We start from the raw sequence: 19,754 nt of genomic DNA on the forward strand, positions 1-19,754 counted from the left end.
TTTTGTCAATTGTTTATCATTGTGTTTCATTTTTTCATGTTTTACTTCCCGAATAATTATATTATTCAAATATCCACAGTCGATCATATTTTGGAAGTAAGTAGTGAATTAAGGGTTGTAGATTGGCTAAGGGTTTAGACATGGCAATGGTTTGCTGCAACATTCATGAGTACTTTTGAAATGTGGATTTAAGTATTGGATTAAACCCACACTCAGTGAATTACTTCAAGGAATTTATCATGAGTAATTATGAGACGATAATATCGTATAATCCTTAAACGGAGATATATGAGTTGTTGTTTACGAGTTGGTTGTGCATTGATAATGCGTAAACGCATCATAACTTGATGTTATAAAACGTATTGTTGTGCATGATTTGATGAGTAAATAGTGCAAGCATATAAGTCGAAGTTTATCTGTTCCTTTTAGGGATGAGATTTAGAACCGGAAAACCGGACTGGAACCGGAACCGTTAGAACCAGAATATATAGAACAGGTTCCAGTTCCGGGTTTAAAAATTGGATTTATCCGGGTTCTGGGTAATCCGGGTTTGGGTCCATCGCGTTCGGGTAAACCGGGTCTAAAAATTGGAACCGGTGTTAGGAACCGGAACCACTTTTAGGGCTAGAACCGGTTTTTGTGAAACATTTAAAAGATGCATATCTCATTCGTTTCAACTCCGATTGACATGTGTTTTTTTTCCAACATGTAGTTTAGAGTTTGTACATGATTTTAGACTATAAATTTGCCATTTTTAGTGTTATATTCATTGACTTATAGTCCCCCAAAGTCGAGATATCAAAGCTGAAAGTTTTTAGTTTTTCAGTTTTTTTGTATTCTGTAAAGGTTTTAAAACATGCATATCTAATTCATTTGAAATCGGATTGACATGTGGTTTTTTCCAACTTGTGGTTTACAGTTTGTATATGAGTTTATACTATAATTTTGTCATTTTTGGTTTAATATTCAATGATTTACAGTCTCTCGAAGTCGGGATATCAAAACTGAAAATTTTCAACTTTTCAGCTATTTGTTTTTGTACTTTGTATTCTGTGAAAATGTTAACACATGCATATCTCATTCGTTTAAAGTCGGATTGACATGCGGTTTTTTCCAGAGTGTAGGTTAGATTTTTTACATGATTTTAGACTATAATTTTGTCAATTTTGGTTTCATATTCAATGAGTTACAGTCCCCCAAAGTCGGGATATCAATATGAAAATTTTCAAAGTTCAACCCACTAAGTAGTAAGTAATTACCAAAAAATTCTGGTTTTTCTGGGTTTTTCTGGGTTTTTCTGGTTCTAAACCCACTTTATCCAGTTCCAACCTACCCACTTTGATGTTTTCGGGTTTTCCGTGTCTAGACCCATTGTACCCAGTGTCGTACCCGGAACCGGTTCCTATATACCGGTCCGGTTTCCGGTTCTACAAAATCCTGTTAACCGGTTCCGGGTTTTCCGGGTCTGGGTCCATCCGGTCCGGGTTTAGACCCACTTTCATCCCTACTTCCTTTTTCCCTAACGGGAAAAAGCGATATCTTGGGCCCCTCGATGATTTGGTGTTGACTTATGTGTCGGGCCCGGTCAGGACTGAATTGATGTATTCAATTGTAGTTCCTTGTCATTACAAATTAGAAATTGGGAAACTAACTGTTAGACAATAAGAATGATTCTGTTCCATGTCCTTTGTCCACATGATATCTTGCAGAATAGAGGGTTATATGATCACTTATCTTATGACCGTTACTGACTAGGTCAAAGTTCGACAACGGCTTTGATAGCTACAATTTGCTAGTCAATTTTGAAGTTATAGTTGCAATTATAGTTATTAGACTTATCCAAGTGGGAGACTATTGGATTAGGTGTCTAAGCCCATAACTATAATTGGTATGTACTTGAATTGATCGTAGCACAGTCCTTTTGGGTTGCCTTCATACTAGCAACTAGACAAGATGACCCATTGAGAAAGAGGAAGACTTTATTATTTCGAATAATAAATTAATATAGAAAAATGATTTATTAATGTATTATGAAATAATATATTAATTATAAATCATGTTATTTAATTAATATTTAATCAAAAATTAATTTGGAATTAATTTTGGGATTAAAGGAATTAATTAAAAGAACAAGGGCTATTTAGCAATTAATTAATAGTTGTGGTTTTGGGCTCTTGGACCATCCTAGAAGGGATGGACGAAAACTTCTAGGGAGGCCCTAGAATTTCCGTCCATGGCCTTAGGGATGGGGAGTCTGTGGGCTGCGTAGGCCTTAAGCTGGAAATTAGGGTTTCCTCCAGTAAACCCTAGCTTTGGCTCTAAGTAACCTCAACTATTTAAAGAGCCTCAACCCTATGAATTTCGGCCATGCCATCAAACTCTAAGCATAGCCAAAATCTTGAAGCATCTTCCTCCTCTCTCCTCTCACCCTCTTGCATAGTGTGTTTGTGAGCCATTAGAGGTGTTACACTTGTGACACTTGCTCTCAAAGTTCAAGATCTTCAAGGAACCCATTGTTATTACAACATTACAATAAAGTATGTATTCTAACCCATGGTTTGTCAATTTCAAAAATTGTAGTTACCTCATAGGGTTTCTTGTATTGTGTTCAATGCTTGTATGTCTAATAGAGAAAGCATAGATCCAACAAATTAGGGTTGTATGCACACATAAGGATTGTTTGCTATGCTAAAAACCCATCAGTTCCATGTCACCCCGTTGTTTCTCATTTATCACAAAACTGTGTGGGGTTTCTGTTTCAAAATCCACCTTATGGCTAGCATCCTGATCGTTCCCTACAACACTTGTACCACCTTATCACTGGTTACACATAGCAGATTCAAAGGTCACACCTCTACTAATAATAAATTTTAGAGTCTTTCTTCTTCTGTACGCCACATACGATGACCTTTCCATCTAGATGCATGTCCTAGAAATATGCACTTCATTGCCCTCGTCTCTAGTTTACCATCATTCACACGAGTGTAAGCATGACATTTAAACATCCGTAAACCAGAATTCTCATACGGTTTCCCAGACCACACCTCTTGAGGAACCTTACAATCAATGGCAGCTGGTGAAGATCTATTCACCAGATCGCAAGCAGTGTTGACTACTTCCGCCTACAATTGATCTGATAAATTAATAGATGATCGCATGCACTGAGCATGCTCCACCAGTGTTTGGTTCATCTGTTCTACCACTCCGCCTTGTTATGGTGTTAGTCGTACAATGCGATGCCTCATTGTACCTTTTGTTTTGAAGAAGTTATTAAACGAAGCCTTGCAGAACGCCAACCCATTTTATGTTTTGAGTGACCTGACATGGTTCCTAGTCTATTTCTCAACCATGGTCTTCTATTCCTTGAACCGACCAAACACTTCATCTTCGTCCTTTGTCTTCAGAAAGTACATCCATGTCTTTGTTGAGTAATCATCGATAAAAGTCACAAAGTATTGACATCCACTATAAGACTTCACAGGAGAGGGACCCCATAGATCTGAGTGAACATGCTCGAGAATCTCCTTGCTTGAGTATTGAACCGAATTGAACTTCACCCTTTGTTGCAATTCTTGAACACAAGCTTCACCAAGTTTAGCATTTCCAGTTACATCTCCACCAAACAACCCCTTCTCGCTCATATGTTCCAACTTATGATGCCACAAATTTCTTTATCAACATACAGATCCAAGGATTGGGATACATTCACCTTTCCTCTACCCATAAAGCCTTCCAAGATATAAATCCCATGAGGATTCATCTTTCCCTTCATAACTATAAGAGAAACCTTGGAGACTCTTACCTAGTCACCCTCTCTAGAAGACTTTAATCCATCCTTCGCCAAAGTGTCCAGAGAAATCAAATTATCTTGAAGCTCCGGGACAAACCGGCAATCTAGTTTTCTGACCATATCATCATGCATCTTGATCTACACCGTGTCACTTCCCTTGATACTACTTACCCAAGCATCACCCATATTGATTGTTCCATTCCACTATTTGAAGGATTCAAACCTTTCATGATTCCATGTCATATGATAGGATGCTCTAGAGTCCAAGACCCAAGAATCAGCAGAACTAGACATACATATAGTCAAAACTTCACCATCATCCCCTTCATCAGAATTTCCTTGAACCACAATAACATTTTTGTTGCTCGATTCAACATAATTATTCCCTTTCTTTATGAATGGACAGAAGTCCCTATTTTCCTTGCAGTTATAACATTTAATGTTGGCCTTAGATTTGGAACTTGACTTCTCTTTGTTACCTCGACCTCTATCTAATGTTCTTCCTCTGCCTGTGAACAAATCAGAACTGGAAACATCTTCTCCAACTGAAACTTTTCTTTTTAGTTCCTTGGACATCAAAGAATCCTTCACATCATTTACAGTGATCGTTGTCCTACCATACAACATGGTATCATCGAAATTCTCATAAGAATTCAGCAGTGAACAAAAAAGGACAAGTGCTTGATCTTCATCTTCAATCTTTACATTCACACCTTGTAAATTCAAGATGATCCTTCACTTGGGTGCTTTCCGATATCCTAAGAGTATACAAACATTGCTTCTGATACAACATGTTTGTCAGAGAATTGTTCCGATACTTGTCACATAATTTCTCCCAAAGCCCATCAACACTCATTTGATCCACGACTTCTCTAAGTACTTCGTCTATCAAACTCAACAGAATATCGCTATGTGCGCTTGCCAGAATATCCACCTTCCTTTCAGCCATCATGTCCTTTGGCAATTTCGCTCAATGTCTGCAATCCATCGTCTGGCAGCAATGGGGTCCTTCGCCCCATAGAAATCTGGCGCACCGCTCCCTCGGAAGTCCTTGAAGGACAGTGTGCGCGATCCTGACTGGCTGGCCGCCATGTCACTCCTGAACGCCCTGAGGCGATCCTCCATCAGCTCAATGATCCCTTCCTTGATCGACCCGAAGATAACCGGCGTTGCATCAAGGATACCCCTCGTGATCTCGGACGCGATGAACTCGCGTAACCCATCATCCACATGCTCGGATCCTGCGCCCGAGCCCGATCCTGACCCAGATCCTGAACCTCCTGCTCCATGCCGCGTGACCACCATTCTGAAAATAAACATACGAATGTCAGGGTCACATATCCTTTTCGGAGGTCTCACACCCTTTCCAAGTTTCCAGGTTCCATCTAGGCCCTCCTTGATTCGAGTACGGGTCCTCTTCTTTCAGTAGTACGGGCCCATACTACCTTCCATATCTACCCGTACTTTCCTCAAGGATTGCTTCGACTTCACCAAGTCCCTTATACCGATACCCTTTCCACTGACCTCATCCTAGGCTTCCCTAGGGCACTCACCAACCTACCCTCCGCCATCAGCTACACTAGGAGTCCCCACCACTTCCCCCTAACTAACTTGCGGATACTGTTACATATCCGTTCCTTAGCTAGTTGAAAATGGCCAGAACCCCCATAGCACAAAGCAAGCAGCATTCGTGCATTAGGTAACCAAATCAGGCATAACCTACACAGGCCATCCTACTGCTGACTAAACAGTCCTAGCATACAACTCATACAACAGGCATATAAGGCATCCTCCTAGATCCTTAGCCCTAACTAGCATGCAATTGTCAGAATCATATATCAGGCACACAAGGCATCCTCCTAGATTCTTTGTCCTATTCTAGCATGCAGTTCTCAGAATCATAACCATATAGCATAACATATCAAGTATGGGTATCTTGGGGAAAACTTACTTGAGCTCGGACGGTCGCATGCATCACACACTTCGTCTTTCTTAAAATCCTTCCATTTTAGATTTTAGAAAACCATTTTTCCTTGTAAAAACCTTTTAGCCCCTCAGTTTGAGTCCAGACACCCCCGAAGGTGTGTCCGAATCCCTCAAACCAGGGCTCTGATACCAACTTGTAACGACCCAATTTTTCAAGTCCAAAAATTTCTTTTTAATTAACTGACTCATAAAAACATTCATAAGAAAATACTGTGAAACACATCATCTCATAAAACAAAGCATCAAGTCTGAAAACCCAAGTCATAAAATAATACATATCAGAGTACAATCCCAGAAAACTCCATGCGGAAATCATGTGTGTGTGTGATGTGATGCTACGCCGCCGGCTCCTTCCCCTTAGACGAAGAGGTACCTGAAACCAAAACCGAAACCGTAAGCACAAAGCTTAGTGAGTTCCCCCATCATACCACATACCATACAATATCCTCGGTATCTTTCAACCGGTAATCATCGTCGGTATCTTTCAACCGGTAATCATCATCGGTATCTTTCAACCGGTAATCATCATCGGTATCTTTCAACCGGTAATCATCATCGATATCTTTCAACCGGTAACTGTCGTCGGTATCTTTCAACCGGTAATTGGGGACTATTCCACCCCCTACCACTAGCATACAATCAACAAGATATAAACATACAGTCAGGCATATCCGTGTACTGACCTACCCTTCGGTCCTAAGGACCGCTATCAGGGAAACCAATCCCTATCATACACGTAACATATCATACAAATAATCTCATGACCAAAGCATGTAACGAGACCAAGATAATTATCACAAAGACAATCATCTTCTAAATACTCCTCTTTGGTGGGCCGGCATTGTGGCCTTAGACCCACCCCTACTGGAAGGTAACTCACCTCGTACGAGAAGCTGCTGATAATCTGTGTGGGAAACCTCCGTCCGCTGCTGCTCCGGAAATCCTCCGGCTACAATCCCCACAAAACACTCAGTTAGAAACTGATATCTACTCTTAGGGTAAAATGACCATTTTACCCCTAACCAAGTCCAAGTCAAAGTCAACTTCCAGTTGACCCGACTCGCCGAGTTGGTCCGTCAACTCGTCGAGTCCCTTCCCTTTACTCGTCCTTATCCACGACTCGACTCGTCGAGTTTGGCAACGACTCGACGAGTTCCCCTTCCTTACGAACATCAATGAACCTTCATTCGAAACGCCGAGTCGTATGAACACTCGTCGAGTTCACCTTCAACTGAATGAACAAGTCCTGACCTCGACTCGCCGAGTTGTATGAACAACTCGTCGAGTTCATCTTCAAACATAAGGAGATTGCCTTGGACTCGCCGAGTCTGTTCTAGCACTCGTCAAGTCCCATGAACTCCAGGTCTAAAATTAAGTCCAATGCGTTGGGTCACTCTTTCTGTCCTGCTACAACCCTTCTAACACCCAACTGAGTCCTTTTGACCCTCAACAGATATGGGACTCAAAGCCTCGGACTCGTCGAGTCCCAAGAACGGACTCGCCGAGTCGATAACATCCACACCCTAAATCCTCGATTTCTGATGTACAACACTTGACCAAATGATAGATCCAAGCCCCTAAGCTCGATCTAGCACGTAAAGTTACGAACTTTACGTGCATGCATGGGACTTTTGAGCCAAAAAGGCTCTAAAATGGCTCTAGTGTTGCATGAGGCCTTCCTTGGGTGCAAAAGCAACCCAAATCTGCCTTGTGACCCCTTTAAAGACCTTATTCCAAAGCCTCAACCCCCAACCATGTTTGCAATAATGGTTGGTTACCAAAAATGGCTTATAAAAGCCCTAAATCTCCCCAAAAAGGGATCTATCAAATGAAAGAGCAAGTTACAGACTTTATACCTCTCAAAGACTGCAAATGATGAACCAAACTCGAATCCTTCAGTTTCCTCTTGATCCTTCTATGCTCTTCCTTCTTCCTTGTGAACAAAACCACCAAAATCACCACAAATACCTTAAGATCTTCACACACTCGGCTAGGGTTTGCTATGGAGGGTTTCTGGGAGCATAAAGGGGCGATGGAGGCTGTATAAGGTTGTTTAAATAGGGTGCAAACCCTCAGATTAGGGTTTTGTCCAGACAGAGCCTACTCGTCGAGTCCGGGACTCGACTCGACGAGTCCATCACTTAAATCCCGCGTCTCATCCCGCTTCTACTCGGCGAGTTGGGCCTTCAACTCGCCGAGTCCCAGGCCAAAAATACAAAATCACTTAAATAAAATACATACCAGGAACCAGGTGCTACAAATCTCCCCCACTTATTTTAGACTTCGTCCTCGAAGTCTGCTGCTCGATCCTGGAATAGCTCTGGGTAATGCTCTATCATCTCATCCACCGGCTCCCAAGTCCATTCTGAGCCCTTCTGGTGCTGCCATTGCACCTTTACGAGCTCTACCCTCTTGTTCCTCAGATCCTTCGACTTCCGGTCGAGAATCGCTACAGGCCGCTCAATGTAATTCAGGCTGTCATCGACCTGAATATCCTCTAATGGTACCACTGCCGAGTCGTCCACCAAGCATTTCCGTAGCTGGGAGACGTGGAAAGTGATGTAGATCTGGCTGAGTTCGGCTGGCAGATCCAATCTATAAGCCACCTTGCCCACCCGGGCTATAACCCTGAAAGGTCCAATATACATTGGACCTAACTTGCCCCGTTTCCTGAATCGGATGACGCCCTTCCATGGCGACACCTTCAGGAGAACCATATCCCCGACCTGAAACTCCAGGTCCGATCGGCGCTTGTCGGCATAACTTTTCTGCCGACTCTGATCAGTCTAAAGTCTGCTCCGAACCTGCTGAATCCTCTCTGTCGTCTTGAGCACCACTTCGGTGCTCCCCATGACCCTCTGGCCAACCTCACCCCAACATATCGGGGTTCTGCACTTCCTCCCGTATAACATCTCGAAGGGAGGACGGTCAATACTCGCATGATAGCTATTATTATACGAGAACTCCACCAACGGAAGGTAGGTATCCCAGCTACCTCCGAAGTCTAAAACACATGCCCGCAGCATATCCTCTAATGTCTGGATGGTCCGCTCGCTCTGACCATCCGTCTGCGAGTGAAAGGTGGTGCTAAAATGCAGACGAGTACCCAGTTCGTCATGAAACTTCTTCCAAAACCTGGAAGTGAACCGCACATCCCTGTCTGAAATCACCAATATTGGCACCCCGTGCCGCGCCACTACCTCCCTGATATAGATATCGGCCAACCTTTCGGCCGAAATACTTTCCTGAATCGGGATAAAATGGGCGCTCTTGGTCAATCGATCGACGATGACCCAAATCGAATCCACTCCCCGCGCGGTCCTGGGAAGCTTTGTGATAAAATCCATCGTAATGTCTTCCCATTTCCACAGTGGGATATCCAATGGCTGCATCTTGCCGTGTGGCCTCTGGTGCTCGGCCTTGACCTTCCTGCAGGTCAAGCACCGCTCCACATACCATGCTACGTCCCACTTCATGTAGGGACTAATAATCAGGACGAAGATCTCTATACATCTTCGTCGCTCCGGGATGGATAGAAAATCTGGATTTGTGTGCCTCCTCCATCAGGATCTGGCGCACGCCTCCATGATAAGGGACCCACACCCTATGGTGAAGAGTCAATAACCCTCGGCTATCATAGTCGAAGGAGGAAACCTGCTCCACAATCCGCTCGCTCTTCCGATGTTCCTCCTTCATGGCCTCCTGCTGGGCCTCCCGAATCTGCTCCAACAGCGGAGTCACCACTGTCATCCTCAGACAAATATCCCTGATCGGCGCTGCCTTGCGGCTAAGCGCGTCGGCCACCACATTGGCCTTCCCCGGGTGGTAAAGGATCTCGCAATCGTAATCCTTCACCACGTCCAACCACCGACGCTGCCTCATGTTTAGATTCGGCTGATCCATGAGGTACCTCAAACTCTTATGGTCCGTGTAGATGGTACAACGAACACCATAGAGGTAATGACGCCAAATCTTGAGGGCGAACACCACAGCCCCCAGCTCCAAATCATGTGTCGGGTAGTTCGCCTCGTGAGGCTTCAGCTGCCTCGAAGCGTAAGCAATGACATGCCCTCTCTGCATCAATATTGCACCCAAACCTGAGATGGACGCATCACAGTATACAACAAAATCCTCCATGCCCTCTAGCAGGGCTAAGATTGGCGCCTCATACAATCTTTGTCTCAGTGTCTCGAATGCGGCCTGCTGCTCAGGCCCCCAGCGAAAGACCACGACTTTCCTCGTCAGCCTGGTCAGGGGCACGGCTATCTTGGAGAAGTCCTGAATGAATCTCCGATAGTAGCCTGCCAATCCCAGAAAGCTCCGAATCTCAGATGGAGACCTCGGAACCTCCCATCTCATCACGGCCTCCACTTTGGCCAGATCTACCGAAATCCCATTCTGGTTGACAAGGTGCCCAAGAAACTGCACCTCGCGCAACCAGAGCTCACACTTGGAGAACTTAGCATACAAGCTCTACCTCCTCAAAGCCTCCAAAACCTCTCGCAGATGCTCCTCATGCTGCTCTCGCGTCTTGGAGTAAACCAAGATGTCATCAGTAAACACTATCACATACCAGTCTAACATCGGTCTACACACGCGGTTCATGAGGTCCATGAACGCGGCAGGAGCATTGGTGAGCCCAAAAGGCATCACCACAAACTCATAGTGGCCATAGCGCGTCCGGAACGCAGTCTTCTGTACATCCTCCTCTCTGACCCTCATATGATGATACCATGATCGCAAATCAATCTTGGAGAACCAAGATGCTCCCTGTAGCTGGTCAAAGAGGTCATCAATCCTTGGGAGTGGGTAACGGTTCTTCACCGTTACCTTATTCAGCTCCCGATAATCTATACACATCCGATGCGACCCGTCCTTCTTCTTCACAAACAGAATCGGGGCTCCCCAGGGAGAATTACTCGGTCTAATGAATCCCTTGTCTAACAGCTCCTGCAGCTGTGTAGACAACTCCTGCATCTCAGGAGGAGCCAACCGATACGGTGCCTTGGCTATCGGAGCCGCACCAGGGACTAGGTCGATCCTGAATTCCACCTGTCGCTCCGGAGGTATTCCAGGCATCTCCTCGGGGAATACGTCCGCAAACTCTCGTACCACAGGCACATCGCCCACTGTCGCCCTACCCGCCTCCCGGGTATCCATAACATAGGCGACATAACCTGCGCAACCCTGCTGGAGGTAGCGCCTAGCCCTCGCTTCCGAACATAAAGCTGGTCCTCGTTGTGGCCTTTCGCCCTGAACCACCAGCTCTCCCCCACTAGGGGTCCTAATCCGTACTGACTGATGCGCGCAGTCAATCACTGCCTCATTGGGGCTCAGCCAATCCATACCAATAATAACTTTGTTCCCCCGCAAAGGTATGGGAACCAAGTCCACCAGGTAACGTTCCTCGAACAGCCTCAAAACACAATCCCGGTAGACCTCTGACGCCCGTACCGACCGGTCGTCCGCAATCTCGACCTCTAGAGGGCAATCCAACATGTCCGAAGACTCTCGAAACTTCTTGCTAAGCGCAAGAGAGACAAACGATCGGGTGGCACCCGAATCAAACAACACCTGAACTGGGATACCGTTCACATGGAACGATCCTAAGCAAGGCACATAATATATCAAAATCACAGCGACATAACATAAAAGCATGAAAATAAGAAATCATACTCGTCACCACATCGGGTGCAGTGCGTGCCTCCTCGGCTGTCAGCTGAAATGCTCGACTCCGAACCACTGGAGCCTCCAACTTGGCCTTCCGGCCATCCACAACCCGTGCTGTCGCTGGAGTCGGCGCCACTGTCGGCGTCGCTGCTGCTGTCAATCTGGGCAATTGGCCTTTTTATGGCCCTTCTGATTGCAATGAAAGCAAATAAGGTCTGATATCTGAATCGCAGGAGCAGGGGCAGTGCAATCTCGTGTGACCGACCGCATTTCCCACAGTGCAATCTCGGTAATCATCGTCGGTATCTTTCAACCGGTAATCATCATCGGTATCTTTCAACCGGTAATCATCATCGGTATCTTTCAACCGGTAACTGTCGTCGGTATCTTTCAACCGGTAAATGGGGACTATTCCACCCCCTACCACTAGCATACAATCAACAAGATATAAACATACAGTCAGGCATATCCGGGTACTGACCTACCCTTCGGTCCTAAGGACCGCTATCAGGGAAACCAATCCCTATCATACACGTAACATATCATACAAATAATCTCATGACCAAAGCATGTAACGAGACCAAGATAATTATCACAAAGACAATCATCTTCTAAATACTCCTCTTTGGTGGGCCGGCATTGTGGCCTTAGACCCACCCCTACTGGAAGGTAACTCACCTCGTACGAGAAGCTGCTGATAATCTGTGCGGGAAACCTCCGTCCGCTGCTGCTCCGGAAATCCTCCGGCTACAATCCCCACAAAACACTCAGTTAGAAACTGATATCTACTCTTAGGGTAAAATGTCCATTTTACCCCTAACCAAGTCCAAGTCAAAGTCAACTTCCAGTTGACCCGACTCGCCGAGTTGGTCCGTCAACTCGTCGAGTCCCTTCCCTTTACTCGTCCTTATCCACGACTCGACTCGTCGAGTTTGGCAACGACTCGACGAGTTCCCCTTCCTTACGAACATCAATGAACCTTCATCCGACTCGCCGAGTCGTATGAACACTCGTCGAGTTCACCTTCAACTGAATGAACAAGTCCTGACCTCGACTCGCTGAGTTGTATGAACAACTCGTCGAGTTCATCTTCAAACATAAGGAGATTGCCTTGGACTCGCCGAGTCTGTTCTAGCACTCGTCGAGTCCCATGAACTCCAGGTCTAAAATTAAGTCCAATGCGTTGGGTCACTCTTTCTGTCCTGCTACAACCCAACTGAGTCCTTTTGACCCTCAACAGCTATGGGACTCAAAGCCTCGGACTCGTCGAGTCCCAAGAACGGACTCGCCGAGTCGATAACATCCACACCCTAAATCCTCGATTTCTGATGTACAACACTTGACCAAATGATAGATCCAAGCCCCTAAGCTTGATCTAGCACGTAAAGTTACGAACTTTACGTGCATGCATAGGACTTTTGAGCCAAAAAGGCTCTAAAATGGCTCTAGTGCTGCATGAGGCCTTCCTTGGGTGCAAAAGCAACCCAAATCTGCCTTGTGACCCCTTTAAAGACCTGATTCCAAAGCCTCAACCCCCAACCATGTTTGCAATAATGGTTGGTTACCAAAAATGGCTTATAAAAGCCCTAAATCTCCCCAAAAAGGGATCTATCAAATGAAAGAGCAAGTTACAGACTTTATACCTCTCAAAGACTGCAAATGATGAACCAAACTCGAATCCTTCAGTTTCCTCTTGATCCTTCTATGCTCTTCCTTCTTCCTTGTGAACAAAACCACCAAAATCACCACAAATGCCTTAAGATCTTCACACACTCGGCTAGGGTTTGCTATGGAGGGTTTCTGGGAGCATAAAGGGGCGATGGAGGCTGTATAAGGTTGTTTAAATAGGGTGCAAACCCTCAGATTAGGGTTTTGTCCAGACAGAGCCTACTCGTCGAGTCCGGGACTCGACTTGACGAGTCCATCACTTAAATCCCGCGTCTCATCCCGCTTCTACTCGGCGAGTTGGGCCTTCAACTCGCCGAGTCCCAGGCCAAAAATGCAAAATCACTTAAATAAAATACATACCAGGAACCAGGTGCTACACGAACCATTGAACTTCTCCATATCGAATTTGTGAGATGCCATCTTCAATCAAAATAACACCAATCGCAAATCTGATACCACTTGTCGGGGAAAATCATACGATACTTGTCAAGACTCATAACAAATATGATGTCATTTGCCAAGTTCTGATGACCCTTGTTAGAAAGTAATGCGAATAACAGACGAAACTAAAAACACACAAAGACAGAGTATTTACATGGTTCGGTCAAGGTGACCTACGTCCACGGGCAGGAGGGGAGTATTCTTTATTCTCTGATTTCTCAAACAGAGATTCGTCCTACTTACAAGGGATACAAAAGATACGACACACCAAATGACTTATTAGACATCCCTATTGATACTGAAGGCATCCCTATTTGGCATATCTTCTAATGCAACAATAAACACATCAGGACGATATCAAAAGGTTAAAAGAAATATTTTCAGGAGCGATAGGTGCGTTAGATGGAACTCTTGTACATGCAATTGTGCCTGTTGATCAACAAACTCTTTATAAGGGAATATGAAAAGGTGAATGTTGTCAAAATGTTATTGGAATTTGTAATTTTGATATGATATTCACGTTTGTATGGGCCGGTTGGGAGGGCATAACACATGATTCACTAGCTCTAAAAGAAGTTGTATTTAACCCAACTTCCGACTTTCCATTCCCTCCACCAGGTTTGTAATCTTTTTTTTTAACTTTGGTTATTAAATACATCATCTATTTTTCATATAACAATTGAAAAATTCATGTTTACAGAAAAATATTACCTTTGTGATGTTGCATATACCAACACTCGTGGATTTATGGCTCCCTACCGCAATAGGAGGTATTGGTATTTTATTTATAATTATTTAACAATTCAGTATCATTCAACACAGTCGTCTAGATGTCCAACCAAACAATAACATATAGTTCAGAGGGTTAAAATTGTCATTTTCACCATTAAGAGACAGACATTGAAATGTCTGACTAAATATCAATTTATCATTCAGATACAGATTCATATAGAGCCTCTATATCATCCAGGTCCCTGTATCATCCAAATATGAATAATCCAAATGCTACTAATTAGCCGATTAAGGCTATGTTTGACTACTAGCTAAAAAACTAGCTGATAGCTGAAAAACTAGTTGTTAAATAAAAAGCTAGCTGATAAAATGACGTTTGGTAAAACTAGCTGAAAGATATATAAAATGACATAAAAGGGTATTTAAAAGAATGTGTTCTATAATTAATTAAGGGGTATATTTGGAAAAATTTTAAAAAAGCTACTCTAAGTAGTTTTTCAGAAAACTAGCTTATAAGCTAGCTGATAAGCTACTTTTTGGTTTGCCAAACATGACAACTTAAAAAAACTGAAAAAATAAGTAGCTTATCAGCTAGCTTTGGCAGCCAAACACACCCTAAACTAGTTTTTTAGGAGCTTAAATTTTTTTTTTTCCAAATATACCGTTAAGTAGTTATAAAAAACATATTATTTAAATGTATTTTTATATCATTTTATATATTATTGCTTGTTTAAGCATATCACAATTATAAGATGTGTGTCATTATTAAATGTTATTGGATTTCAAATATAAAAAATCTATAAGAGAGACAAAGTCATAGGAAACATGAAAATATATTTAAAGTTTCTTTTAAAAGGACGAGTGTACGTTGCGAATCCAGGATTTCGATTATACTTCACATACGATGCACATCTGATTTGAATTTAATATTCATTTTACTTTTAATGTTTAGTTGTAATTTTTAGCATCAAATAACCATCTTGTGTACACTTGTCACAATGAGATTAAGGAAGTTGCTAAGATTACTTATATGGGCCCTGAACTTCTTCCTAACATACGATTATGAGACCCCGCTTTTAGTTATACAGTTTTGGTCCATCAGTTACAACGTTGTGTTTACAATGGTGCTTCATTAGTTCGTTTCAAATGCAAATGACATGTGTTGTGCATATGATTAGTATGCTTACTAAATATGTAACTTATAAAAAAAAAATCAAAAGATGATTAAGAAATTCTTTGTACTTATTAAAATTTTTAAACCATAATAAGTTAAGTTGTCTTTTTCAAATCAATTATGTTTTCAGATCTTGTTGTGATAAAAGATAATTAACGTGTTAAAAATGTTATAAAAATCAAACATATTTTTAAAAGTTTGTCATCATAACAATCAGTACAAATTGTTGTTAAAAATATTATTGTGTAGGAAAAGAAAATGATTTTAATATTGGAAGTAATGAAATATAATTATCATATATTTATAAATTGAAAAAATAATAGTTATCAAGATAATCATAATACATTTTTATTTAAAATGTCTTATTTCATACCTACTACAACAGAAATATTAATTTTACTATGATTATTGACAACGTTTGTGGTTTTTATTAAATGACACAATAGGTGGTATTTAATATGTGATCTCTTGAAACATGTTGATGTGTTTTATAAACTCTAAGCTTGAAAACGGGCTATATCACTATTCCCTATGTTGGCCGAGGTTTTATATCTTTAAACATTACAAACAAAGCTATAGTTATTTCATTCGAAATAAATAAACTTATATTATAGCATCGACCAATAAATGTCGATTTTGAAAATGATTTTTTAAATGAAATCAATTAACAATACATTTTTACATGCAATTTGACCATTTAGTATTTATCTTTGTGCTATCTTGCCTTTTGTTAGAGAGCAAAAACCAAATTGATAAAAAGTTATTTGGTAATTAAAATCATAAAACTAGAAGTTAAGGGAGTGACATGAAAATAGTGAAATAGTTCAAGTATCATTACTGTTGATATATAAAATCTACTCAATGTTCAACTCCTATATAAACTTCCATAAGTACCCCTTTCAAACACACTTACCATTCAAACATTCTCAAAACTTGCTACTCCAAATACAATAGAAACCCATCATTTTCACGTAGTTACTGTGTCTGTTTTTTCTTGCTTTTGCTGTGATCATGGCTGACAAAGTGGTTCACCATCATGCCTCTGAGACTGAAGACCATGGGGTGGTCGACTGTTTCGGAAAGAAAGATGAAAACAAGAAGTGTAATAAAGACGAGAAGAACGAAAGCCTGATGGACAAACTCCACATATCCGATAGCAGCTCCAGTGTAAGCTTTCGTTTTAACCAAGTGATCGTCTGATTCTCATATTTATAACTTCGATAATCACTTTTAAACACACAATCCTCAATTACAATACATTTTTTGTGCGTCTTTGTGTTATATTTTTATTCTGTTATCGTATTTTATAGTCGAGTGATGAGGAGTGTAAAGATGGGGAGAAAAAGAAGATGAAGAAGAAGAAGAAGAAGAAAGATGAAACCTTGAAGGAAAAGGTGGAGAAGAAAATCGGAGAAGATAAAGTGAAGATCAATGTGAAGATCGAAGAAGGAAAAGAGAAAGTCGAAGAGCTCAAAGAGAAAACTATTGAGAAGATCGAAGAGGGCAAAGAGAAAGTCCTAGAGATCAAAGAGAAATTAGGGGAGAAAATCGAGGAGTACAAAGAGAAGAAAGAAGAAGAACGCAAGGAAGACTCATGTGTTCCTGTTGAGAAATACGAGGATCATCAAGCACCACCACCTTGTGAAGTTGTTGTCCACCCACCGGAGCCGAGCTGTGAACCTGAAGAGAAAAAGGGTTTCCTTGAGATGATCAAGGACAAACTCCCCGGCGGTCAAAAAAAGTTGGAAGAAGAGCACACTGCTCCTCCACCACCGCCAGTGGTGGTGGCGGTGGCAGCACATCCCGACCACTATGCTGATGTTGAAAAAGAGCATAAGGAGAAAAAGGGTATTCTTGAAATGATCAAAGAAAAGCTTCCTGGTTATCATTCAAAGAGTGAAGAGGAGAAGAAGGAAAAGGAGTGTGATTAAGCATAAGGAAAATTGTTTTGTTGTTGTTGTTACTTTGATTTGCTTTAGCTATGTCAATGTTTATTGCTTTCAAGTTATTGCTGTTTTTATATATGTAGGTTTTCATATTCTCTCCTTTAATCAAGTAGTAAACTAGTAGTCATTGTTCGTTAGTTGATTACGATTCAGCTATCACAAATTATATATGGAAAAAATATTATGTTATCGATTGCCTATAATTTATTTATTCTGTTGTGCTATTCATGTTTTTTATTTCATCGTCATCAATTAATGGTCATAAGTTTTTCCTGATCAAATAAATAACAAATTTTGACTAAGCTTTCTTAAAATAATCGACAAAACAAACGTTTTGATGAACAAAATTAGAACTCCAGACTCAAAACAAATGCTACTCCTTCCTTACGGAGAAAGGAATCGACGCATCAACATCACCTTCAATTCATCTGTGTCCACTCTTTAATAGGTGGTGTATCCGTTTGCCTACATAGATCTTGGATTAGTTCCCACCATGAGAAAGCCTGTTCTTCCAATCTGTAGGCTACGAATTCTACTTGTTCATCCTCCGGGATTTCATAAAACTCAAAAAACCTTTCGACTTCCGTTACCCACTCACTAAATTCATCAAAACTAAGATTCTTTTTAAAAAGAGGTATTAGATCTACCTTTGAGAGATGTTGATTTTGTCTGGTTACAAGGCAAAAACCCCATTCACACTCTTCATCTGAAGAAGTCTCACCTGCGTCATTTAGTTGATCTAGTTGCGGTGGAGGTTGATGGTGGTACGGCGGTGGTTGTTGCTTGTAGTATTGTGGTGGTGATGCAGAGAACCATCATCCGTTAATGGTCATAAGTTTTTCCTGATCAAATTCAAAATCGCAACTAAACCAATAAATAACAAATTTTCACTAAAGAAGAAAATAACAATCAAAACAAACGTTTGATGAACAATTAATTATGATTCAGCATGAGACGACTGATATTCCTCTGTTACGAAACAATTTATATCTAGGAATCGGGCCATCAACATCTCCTTCATCTCTGTCCACTCCTTAATCGGTTGTTTATTGAATCGCCTGTTTAGATTTTGGATTAGTTCCCACCATGAGAAAGCCTGTTCTTCCAATCTGTAGGCTACGAATTCTACTTGTTCATCCTCCGGGATTTCATAAAACTCAAAAAACCTTTCGACTTCCGTTACCCACTCACTAAATTCATCAAAACTAAGATTCTTTTTAAAAAGAGGTATTAATAGATCTGCCTCTGAAAGATGTTGATTTTGTCTCGTTACGAGGCAAAAACCCCATTCGCACTCCTCATTTGAAGAAGTCTCACCCGCGTCAGTCAGTTGATCAAGTTGCCGTGGTTGTTGCTTGTAGTGTTGTGATGGTGGTTCAGCCATCACTTCAAACTCAGAGTCACTCCATTCATTTAGGTGATCTAGATCTAGTTGCGGTTGTATGTGATAATGTGGTGGTCGTTGCTGGTGGTAACCTCGTCGGTGATGTTGACTGCAACTAAATCTCTCACCTTCTTCATCTTGATTTTGTCGAAACTTTTGTAACTCCGCCTCCATACGCTGTACTCAGAACATCGAGAATGTTTGCATTGGACTCAGTCAGCTTGAGAAGTTTATTTATTTGACGGTGGTTGTACTTGTTGCCCATCGGAGCCAAATAATTGTTATGCATTTGAAAACTAAACCAATGTCATCTACATCTACATCTACAATCCTAATAAAAGACTCTTTTGAAATGACATAGAGCTTCTTCCTGCCACATGGCAGCTTTATACACCTAGAAATTAAAACTTTCCCGCCTATACAATATTTCTTCCTTGAATGCCTTAAAATCAAGAACTAAATTTTGAAACAATCTAATCATATCACAATAAATCATGAATCTAATGACTTAAAATCAGGAACGAATTTAGAACAGTCATTGAACTTCGTCTCTTCTGTTTCCACTCAAAATACGTTCTTCTCCACACATCCTAACCTAAATTTTGATGGTGCTTTATTTTCTGTTTTTGATTTTGGAATAAATTGGCACCACAAGTAACAACAATAGTTTGGAATACAGATGTGCAATTTTACTATGCTCCATCGCTTCTCCTTCCGTTCATCAGTAAGTCACCAAAATCGACTCCAATTTCTTCTTCACTATTTCTTAAATCTAGGTGTTTCCTGGCTTAATATCTTCAATAATTAGGTCAATCTCACAGTTTCCCCATCGCTACAGGTTCCCCTTCAATTTTGTTACTGTTAGATTGATCATAAATTTACTTGAAGGTAAGTAACAAAGCTCTTGCTAAACGATTTGTTAGCTACATATTTTGATTTGATTGTAATACATGGAATTTGAAG

General features: G+C 41.5%; 1 protein-coding gene across 1 annotated transcript; it reads left to right on the top strand.

Annotated features, from left to right (window-relative positions):
* The first annotated feature begins 16,382 nt into the window (after positions 1-16,382).
* On the top strand, positions 16,383-17,596 carry LOC145137700 (uncharacterized). The gene is made up of 2 exons (XM_079071841.1): positions 16,383-16,628; positions 16,772-17,596. Exons 1-2 carry the CDS (start codon positions 16,473-16,475, stop codon positions 17,390-17,392), a joined length of 777 nt encoding a protein of 258 aa, XP_078927967.1. The 5' UTR covers positions 16,383-16,472; the 3' UTR covers positions 17,393-17,596.
* Positions 17,597-19,754: the final 2,158 nt, after the last annotated feature.

This window comes from Lactuca virosa, chromosome 9 (assembly GCF_052849685.1).
Source record: "Lactuca virosa cultivar CGN04683 chromosome 9, Lactuca_virosa_CGN04683_v6, whole genome shotgun sequence".
NCBI classification, from domain to species: Eukaryota; Viridiplantae; Streptophyta; class Magnoliopsida; order Asterales; family Asteraceae; genus Lactuca; species Lactuca virosa.

Excerpts from the sequence above, each read along its gene's own strand:
- LOC145137700 (XM_079071841.1), top strand. The coding sequence starts at position 16,473 with ATGGCTGACAAAGTGGTTCACCATCATGCCTCTGAGACTGAAGACCAT. Across the intron at positions 16,629-16,771 it reads TATCCGATAGCAGCTCCAGT|TCGAGTGATGAGGAGTGTAA; the intron begins GTAAGCTTTCGT and ends CGTATTTTATAG.